The 10,695-nt window shown below is 29.5% G+C and overlaps 1 protein-coding gene across 1 annotated transcript; it reads left to right on the forward strand.

The window, feature by feature from the left end:
• The first annotated feature begins 8,529 nt into the window (after nucleotides 1–8,529).
• LOC140810970 (zinc finger protein ZAT9-like) lies at nucleotides 8,530–9,702 on the forward strand. The gene has a single exon (XM_073168906.1). It carries the CDS (start codon nucleotides 8,676–8,678, stop codon nucleotides 9,501–9,503), a length of 828 nt encoding a protein of 275 aa, XP_073025007.1. The 5' UTR covers nucleotides 8,530–8,675; the 3' UTR covers nucleotides 9,504–9,702.
• The last annotated feature ends 993 nt before the right edge of the window (nucleotides 9,703–10,695 follow it).

A 10,695-nucleotide genomic window follows, 5' to 3' on the forward strand; every position in this document is an offset into this window, starting at 1 on the left:
GCACCTGGGAAGAATTGCGCACGCGAGCAGCAAGGCACCCGCGCACAAGGCAGGAAAAAAGGGATGCACGACAGAATCTTCAGCACACCAGCGCGATCTCATCTGTGCGACGCGAATTTTAAAAGAAAAAACCCTAACTTGTAAGATTTACATTAATTATTGTCTTTCTTATATATAAACAAATGTGTAAATATTATCAAAACAAATTAATTTGAATTTTATTATATATTGGAGAATTTTTTTCTCTAACAAAAACTTTAGTTTTATCTGCATTTGTGTTTTAAAATTTAAACTTAGCAAAGTTTATACTTTGTGACATTGAGTCAAATTGAAACACGGGATGATTCAAACTTTAATTAATGGGATCAATATAAATTACAGAGAGAATGTGAATTTTTGGCTTTTTCTTTCTATATCTAAACTTAAAGATTTTGTCCTTTTCCCACTTTGTGTTTAGAAACAGAGATAATGGTTGTTTTGTTTTATAATCCTGGTCAAACTTTTTTTTAAAAAAAATAGCCTCCAGTAGTGTATTTGTTTATTACATGGGAGGGTTATTTTTTTTAAAAAAAGTTTGCCCAAGTCTATTTTCCCAAATATCCCCACATAAATATATAATTGCTCTTATAAAAATAAAATGCACACAATAAAAGATTAATTTTGGAGTACATGCGGTGCCGTTGAAGAAGCAACAATCTATCAATTAAAAACTATTTTTTTATCATATTAAAATCATATATGTTATCTTTTGGTCGATCTTGAGTAAATATTTGAACTAACATAATAATTTAAAAACATATTAATTAGGAAAAACTCCATAAACTACAACAACAACAACAATATTGTTAGGCCCACTTCACTAAACTTCCAAAACTTGGATCGTAAACACGCAACTTAAGTGAATAAAAAAACTTTAAAAGTAGTATAATTAATCATTACCAAACGTTGTTAAACCGACACTCATCTAACTTTCACATGTACACAAGTTTATTCATCATTTATACGTCAGCAAACGACAGATTTTGCGTCAATAATTTACTATTGTTAAGAAAAAATTAAGATTACATTTATAAATTTTATTTTTAACACTTTTTTTTTAATTTTTTTAAATATAAATTTACCTTTTCATGCTTAAATAAGATAGAAGTGTAATTTTGCTTTGGTGTGATTTGGAAATGTCAATAAGAGTATGTGTACTACAAGATTTCATTCACATGATATTTAAATATCTTCATTCCAGGTAGCAAACTCTTGTGTTAACTTTTTCTCGAGTTTGTCAATCTCCTTCAGACATATCATCTACATATAGTAGTAGTAGAATGATATAAAAGCTATTAAGCTTCTTTACATAACAATAATGATCAGTCTAACACTTCAGTAAATCATTCTTACTCGAGAATCTATCGAACTTATTGTACCATTGTCATGGACCTTGTTTGAGACTGTTCAAGCACTTCTTAAGTTTACACATCATTTCCTCATACTTCAAGCCATGTGGCTACTTCGTATAAATTTCTTGATCTAGATCAACATGAAGAAACGTCGTATTTAGATCTAATTGCTCGAGACGTAAATCTTCTTCTGCCACTAATCCGAGTATAGTCCTGATAGTGATTGACTTAATCTTTAGAAAGAAAATCTCAGTGTAATCAATGTCTTTCTTTTGTTGAACATTTTTCACATATCTTGCATTGTATCGTTCGCTACCATCATGTTCTTCTTTTAACATGTGTACTCACTTGTTAGACGATATCTTTTTGTCTTGCGTAAGTTCTGTCAACTATCACGTATGGTTGAGATGATAGTAAATTCATCTCATCTTCTCTAAGGGTAACTCTAATTGGTTGAATCATCATTTTTGCATTGCCTCTTTATAGGTATCCGGTTCACCTTGTCCGTCAGCAAAATATAGTAAAGTGCAAAGGTGTCTAATTGTTCTCGAAGATCTCTTAAGTTCAATCGCGGGAGTTTGCGGGTCACCGTTTTGTGCAATTGCTTCTTGATCATCTTTCTTGTCACAAATTTTCGATTCATTCACATGAATATTTGTCAACTACATTACACCAGTCTTCTTGACTTCAGAACATTTATTTCCAGCTCCAATGTTTGACTTGTCTTTTTATAATATTTTCTCATTGAAGATCACATCTATACTATGAATGATCTTCCGATTTTAGTTATCCTATAAAAATACCAAACTCATTATTTCCATAACCAATAAAGAAACGCTTATTTGATTTCGGATCAAGTTTTGTTCAGTTAGCTTTTTTTTTATATACAAAAATAATAAATAAAGACTAAAAAAATTGAAATTAGTCCTGGTCGATCTTCCTGTTGGCAACAAAAGCCATGTGAATTGGAGGACAAATTTGCTAACAAGATTATATTTTAATCCAAATTTATCTTTTTAAAAACCCTTAAATATATGTTTATATTGAGATAATTATATCCATTGATATATGGAGATCCCCTCGACAAATTAATCGATTCCAGACTAATTATAATAGTTGCTTCATCTTACTAACTATTTATATATGCAGAACAATGCCCTAATAACGTATGTAATTGAATGTAAAATTTGCATCATTTCCTATATATCTTATAATTAATTAATATATCAACTTCAATCAAAATATTTGCTGCAAAATCTCAAATTAAATAAAATATATTTGGGAGATGATGAAGACATTGCAACAAACAAATTTCTATTTATTCTTAAAAAATTATTAAGTTTTTGTAATTTTAAGTATATTTATCTTAAAAGAATTTACTTACGATTAAGATTAAATTGCAAACCCTAATCGTCGCCTTACCATATTACGGCTTCTCTGTTTTAACTTTGAATGCGACGGCCACGTGGAGTTTGTACCAATTTCAAAGCTTTAACCGTCGTAACGAGGCAAACACGTGAGATTATTTCAATGACCAATGATCAATAACCGACATTAACGTCCAAGCTAACGGCAGTTTCCCGTACGTCAATGGCCCAAAATTTGGCATCTCCCTTTGATATTTGGGTCTTAAAAGTTTTTGTATTGGAAAATGCTTTTAACGGGCACAAAATGACAATTTAAAATGGGCCGTGTAACACACAAGGCCCCAATATTACGCTTTTCCATTTTCATGGTGCAAAAAATTTAGGCTGAATAATTAAATAAATTGTTAAGTTTTATTATTGAAACTAAAGTTTCAAAATAGTTCAGAATTACTTTATCAGTGCTCAAATCCAAGAGTGATGTGAAAAATCGACTCCATTTTTCAAGGTTTAGAACTAGAAATTTTTTTAAGCATTTTTTAAGGTTTAGGACCAGGAATTTTAAGGAGTCTTAAAAAAAAATTGTTTTAAGCATTCCCAGGTTTTTAAGGAGGTTTTTTTTGAAATATATTTCTGAAAATGTTTTAAGGAGTCTTTTTTTTTTAAACAAATTGTTTTAAGCATTTTTCAAGGTTTAAGACTAGAAATTTTAACCAATGTCAGAATTTTGTTTCGATTCTCATGGCCCCACACCTTTTTTGGTCCGGGTGACTCACAAAAGACGTAGATCGCTAATTCAAATAAGAGTAGGTATTTTGTGAGACGGATCAACTCTATCGATAATTCATAATAAAAAGTAATACTCTTTGGCATAGTTTGGTACACATGATAGGATAAACATGTGATATATAATATAAGAATAAGTTAAGAATAAATAAGATGTAAGATATTATATTTAATGTTTGGTATTATTTTAAGAAGAGTGATTAGATTTATTATTTAGATTGTAACTACAAAATTAACCTTATCATAATAAATTTTATAATTTCAAAGTTGTTGCTTGAGTTCATATTTCTTTTATATGTTCATGTGTCGATAGTACTTGCATGATTTATTTATTTTTACCTAATTTTATATATTATATAATATGATAATTGAGCCCCTTAATTTTTTGAGTCAAGTCAAATATCAATTTTTAAGGTTAATCGAGTGATAATAATAATTTTATTGAAATGTATAAAAATTATTTATATAATTATCTCGAATTCATTTATATAATTATCATATTATATAATATATAAAAATAAATAAAATATTTATTTGATTTTAATTTCTAGCTACTAGCATAGATTTATAAAAAAATCATTTATAAATTGAGGGTAATTAAGTCATTTGTAGTGTATTTTATCATCAAATTAAAATTATCACACCTTCTATTAGGGATATTTTATCCTTCTAAAAAATTATTTATCAAGGCCCATAATATTATAATGAGCTTTTTAAAAAGGATACCAAACATGGGATAAGGAGGATTATTTATCAATCCTCTCTTATCTCATGTACCAAACTATGTCTTAGTATAAAAAGTAATACATTTTCATGAATGATCTAAATAAGATATCCGATTCACAAAATATGATCCGTGAAATCGACAAGTTTTTGACTTCAAATAAAATAGTAGATTCATCTTTACAATTCCTTCAATAATTAGGAATTATTGAGATCAAGCGTAATTAATAATATCACGAAATTCTTCGATGCATTTAAGTTTTGAATTTGGTGTCATCCACATATATACAGATCAAATCTAAATTTCCGATTAAAAATCAAGTCATGATTCGATTAACAATAATCAAAATATTTGAATCAAAAACTTAATTTTGCAATATTTTCCGATTCAACGTGTCATGTAAAGTGTCCATTCATGAATCACTCAATAAAAAAGCTATAATGAATTTTTGAAAACTCTCCAATTCGGTATTCGTTGAATTGACCAAACTATCCATATGGAATCCATAGGTGGCGGTGATGTGCTTAGATAACTTTGGTAAATTACTTGGTAGAAAGGAAATGTTTAGTGTCCATTATTACATTGCATATTGAACCTAAATAAAGGCAATGTGGGCAGCAGCTAAGTCCGGCCACAGTGGCTGATGCGGTGCGAGGAGCACTAAGGGAAAATTCTAGGCTTGCCTTAGGCCCCATGTCCTCGATTGAACATGTGGACCCAAAGATCTAAATTTATTGGTGTCGTTGATCAACGGTGGCGATCACATTCGTGTATGTAAATAAAAAAATTGTTTTATAATTATTTTTAAAAATTTATATACTTTTTCACATATCATTTGTCACTATAATCATAAATCCACCTATTTATTTTTTTAGATAAAGTGACACCTTCAAATTAACACAATAGTTTGTGAACTACGTTAGTCAAATAAACTAAATTAGACAAACTTTGTACGATAAAATCGTTCGAAATAACATTGATAGGAGAAGTCGTTGTTTAAAGTTATACAAATACAATCTATCTATGTTTATATTATGACCTGAATCATTATAAATATAGACATAGTTTGGTATACATGATAGGATAAACATGTGATATATAATATAATGATAAGTTAAGGATAAATAAGATGTATGATATTATATTTAATGTTTGGTATAGATGATTAAATTTATTTATTAGATTGTAATGACAAAATTAACCTTATCATAATAAATTTTATAATTTCAAAGTTGTTGCTTGAGTTCTTATTTTTTATCTGTTCATGTGTCGATATTACTTGCATGATTTATTTATTTTTACCTAATTTTATATATTATATAATATGATAATTGAGCCCTTGATTTTTTGAGTCAAGTCAAATATCAATTTTTAAGGTTAATCGAGTGATAATAATAATTTTATTGAGATTTATAAAAATTATTTATATAATTATCTCGAATTCATTTATATAATTATCATATTATATAATATATAAAAATAAATAAAATATTTATTTGATTTTAATTTCTATCTACTAGCATAGATTTATAAAAAAAATCATTTATAAATTGAGGGTAATTAAGTCATTTGTAGTGTATTTTATCATTAAATTAAAATTATCACACCTTCTATTAGGGATATTTTATCCTTCTAAAAAAATATTTATCAAGGGCCTATGATATTATAATGAGCTTTTTAAAAAGGTACCAAAAATGGGATAAAGAGGATTATTTATCAAACCCTCTCTTATTCCATATATCCAAACTATGCCATAAAGTACATCAAATCTCTGCTTCACTTTTTTTTTTAAAAAAAAAAATGCACATATTAAACTATTCTAGGTCAAGGTCTAACTCTCTTCATCAACGATTAAGTATTCAACGCGTCCAAAACTACAACAATCCACACGAATTTTCGTCCTATACAGAAGAATATATAGCCAGTCATCCAAGAGTAGTAGACTCGATCAGCCTCAAGTCATCAATCAAAATTCTAAAATATATTTTTATTGGTTATTAAAAATGCCATTAATCAATATTTTATAAAATTATTGATTCATAAATTTAAACGACTTAGACTCTGGTCTTCATTACATTTTTTGCCTTCTCTCCTAAGAATTGATCATTTCCTATTTTTGTTGACTTACTTCTACTCTACCTTGGAAATGCAAATAAACCAAAGAAATTAACAAGTCCGAGGCTCCTTTTTTTTATTTATTATTTATTTTAGTATGAGTAATTGAAATGTTTTTTCTGAAAATATAAATTATGTCGCAAAAAAAAAAAAAATAATTTCGACGACCAGTACTTACCTTAATTTTTTCCCACATCAACTAAATTATAATTGAATAATATGAAAATAGAGTGGTACAAAAAATTAGAAGTCACGTAGAAGGAAAGGACCCAGTCCTGGATTTTGCCCTTACAAAACGGCATTTACGTCCCCAAATCTCAATCGGAACTAGAAAACTCAACTACACTGAATTATAATGGGCAATTCTATCCTACTCCGGAGATTTACTCCCTATTACTAAATAATATATACATGTGTAGCATTTAAAAATAGCTACAATAATTTTATTAGCGTTTATAAATGGGTAGAACATAGAATTTTTATAATAATTAAATTTTAAAATATTGATTTTTTACATTGCATATGATTCTACCACAAAAATAAGAATAATAGAAATGAAAATCTCAAACCTCAAACGTAAAAGTATTACTATCAAAAAAAAATTCAAGTAATTTTTAAATATAAAATATTAAGTTTTAAATTTTGAGAATAATAATAATATAATGATATAACACATGTTATATACATTAAACGAAATTAGTTTAATGATTAGTCATTTTTGGTTAAAGTAGTGTGAAATGTAATAATAATAATAAAAAAAAGACACACGTAAAAAAAAAAGTAAGGAAGTATCTCACCCGATGTAGGATAGAATTATAACATATCCTAACCATTCAATGCAACAGCTGAATGTTAATGATGCATGCACTTAATATACTTAATATATTGTTGGGACACTTCACATCCCACCAACAAAGTTGTGAACTAATGAATTAAGGTTAATTTTCTTAAGTATTTAAATTTATATATTAAATATACACTTGGAACATTCTGGATTTTACTACATAATTTTAGTTTGTCCGAAATACCACTTGAAACTACTTGATAAGCCTTCACACATCTCCTATATCTTCCTTAGTCAAGCGGCCCGATGACTAGGGATGGCAATGGAGGCTAGTATCTTCGTACATGTCTCGATATCATGCCGGGATTTTAAAAAACCTCCGAACCCGAGAAGCCCACCAAATCTGCCTCGTTTTGGTTTTTCCACGCAGGAGCCTCGAATCTATGAGGAAAATTTTCATCTCTACCGATGACTCGCATGCCTGCAAGTACCCATTCTTGAAATATTGATTTTGATAAGACAGAGTTATTTGCGTTGACAAGTATTTTGATGGATTATGGCCAATGAATTAAATTGTGTCTTGTATCTATTCAATTATTTGTGGGGTTATAATTGAAGTTATTAAACCCAAACCAGGCTCTCAAATTGAAGATCGCAAAGAAATTTATAAATAGTCGCGTGCATTAACACTTTCAAGCTATATTTTCGTTTTATATTCAAGTTCGTTAGTAGCTCTAGGTGTCTTTTTAACGTTTGTTCGTAAAGCAGATGAAGACACACCAAACATATTTTTTGGGAGTTGTTAGAGTGACATCTTTCTAATTGAATCGGCTGATCATTAATTGGATCCTCTAATTTCGACTAATATTATTTGTTTACCACATCACATTTAATCCTAAAAATCTAGTTGATCATGATATGATACAAATGGTTCTATCTATGATATGATTTTTAAAAATCGAGTTTAATAAATTCTTTTTCTAGTCAATATCGATAATTTAGTTAAACATATCCGTAGTTTAAAGCTATTAGTATGGTGAGATATTGTATAATTCGGTGTCTCGTTGATCGATTTTTCTCACGAATACAAAAAATTTCAATAAATCCAAATCATATATGCAGAATTTTTAAAGAGGAATATATATATATATATATATATATATATATATATATATATATATATATATATATATATATATATATATATATATATATATATCCAAAGATTCCACGGGGGTGGAAGAATGCTTGTTAACCTACTCATTATGGTTCCCACACACTATATATATATATATATATATATATATATATATATATATATATATATATATATATATCCAAAGATTCCACGGGGGTGGAAGAATGCTTGTTAACCTACTCATTATGGTTCCCACACACACTGTACTTCAGAGTTTTGAGAATAAAAGGAACTCGAGCACTTTCAACATATATAAACACACGCATCCGTAGACCCCGTGAAGGATTTACACACTTTTCTGGTTCTTTTCACAATGGATAATCACCGATGCAAGCTTTGTTTCAGGAGGTTTGCTAATGGAAAAGCTCTGGGAGGGCATATGAGATCCCACACGATGAACTTCCGTTCATCTTCATCAGAAGAAGAGGCGGGAGAAAAAAGTGGGTTGTTGAGTTCATTGTTTTCTGTTCCCAAGGAAAGTGAGACAGAGAAGCACTTTATTTGCACAAGATCTGAAATGGTGGGACAATCAAGAATTTCTACTTTAAACAGGATCCGGATGGATGGATTTTTTGTTGATGAAGAAAAAATTAAAATCGATCCGTTTTTTCCCCCATTTTCAGATCCTGAATACTTAAGTTCATCAGTAGATGCTGCCCACTGTTTGATTATGTTGTCAAGAGACAAACGGAGAAGGGATGAAATCGAATATCAAACGGAAGAAAAAGAAAAGAAATTTGAAGATGATTATTCAGTTGATTCTTGTGAAGAAAAAGTGATGAAGAATAAAGTTAGAGCAAAGTACTACAGATGTGAGATTTGTAGCAAGTTGTTCAGGTCCTTTCAAGCTCTTGGTGGGCACAGGGCTAGCCATAATAAAGTAGTCAGAGTTAACACCAGAGATTCCAGTGGTGGTCCGAAGCCGACCGCCGCACTGCTGGAGAGAACGGTGGCGTGCCCATTCTGTCCTAGAGTGTTTGCATCAGGACAGGCGTTCGGGGGACATAAGAGGACTCATTTCATTGCCGCAACTGCGACAACTACAAGTCCTGCTAAGCCATTTTCAAGAAATGGTGAATGTTTCGATATAGATTTAAATCTTCCTGCTTCATTTGATGACGAAGTTCTGATGCATAATTAGTTCAACCACCATTTATCAGTTATATTTAATTTTTTCAACTTACATTTTTTTTTTTGGCATGAATGATCGGCTTTAGTGGTTAAAGTTATGTTAACGAGTTTGTTTTATCACATTGATTTTGTCAAAATGGTTTTCTTCATCCCCTTACTGTGTGGCATTCTGTTGGATCTTACGGCGGATGGATCCGGGAGCGGTTGATAAAGTTTTAAAACAAAAAATTTATTAATTGTTCTTGAATTTGAGGGGAAAAAAAAAGAAGAATCTTAGTTGAATAATAAAATAATCAAACACTATAAAAAGTGTGCTGTTGGTGAAAAAGTCGTCTGTTTCCAACACCCCCTTCTTTGGTTTTGTTTCCTAAATTTTGGCAGAATAGTTTTAAGAAAATAAATAAATTGAATGTTTGATTATGTTGATTATTTATGTAATTAAAAGTATAGAACATAAAAATAATTTGAGCAAAGGACAGTTTTTTATTTGGTTCAGGGAATTAATTTCTTTGCCTAATATGGACAAAAGGCAGGTAAAAAAGCAAAGAAAAAGTCTGGTTCCACAGCAAAAGAATATAGTGTGTTCAGTAATCAGTAGTAAGTAACGTTGTGTTGTGTATGACCAAAAAATGAGGCTCATGCAGGGCTAGTGACTAAAGTTAAAGTCACATTCAATTCTTTTTCAAATATGGCTCCAATCCCAATTTCTTTCAACTACTTTTCAATGGCGACTTTAAAAATAAAATAAAAAAATTCAAAGGATAATCTTGTTATTTAAAAATATATAATCCAATTTATTTTTTTAATTACAAAAATTAATGTGAGACTATGAGATAATCTCACTAGATCAATTTGCAGACGAGAAAAAATATATAACTTTTGACTTTAAGTATAAATCGACTTTCTCAAAAAAAAAAAAAAATTCTATATTTTTTATTGAACATGTGGCTTAAAAAATTCAAAAATAAAATTCGTCCATTTACATTAAAACCGAAGATTCTGTTGACAGTTTGATCAATACAGAATACTCTTGACAAGTTGTTGACTTTTGGGGGGGCAAAGTGAAGGTTTTGATGGATCAAGGGGTAAACTGTATTTTGTACAAAGATTAATGAAGTGAGACCGTATTTTAAACGATAACGAATCAAGTGATTTTAGCTGTAGCGTAGCGACACGAAAGAGCGTTTGATGTCTAAGTTTGT

This window comes from Primulina eburnea, chromosome 13 (assembly GCF_022965805.1).
Source record: "Primulina eburnea isolate SZY01 chromosome 13, ASM2296580v1, whole genome shotgun sequence".
NCBI classification, from domain to species: Eukaryota; Viridiplantae; Streptophyta; class Magnoliopsida; order Lamiales; family Gesneriaceae; genus Primulina; species Primulina eburnea.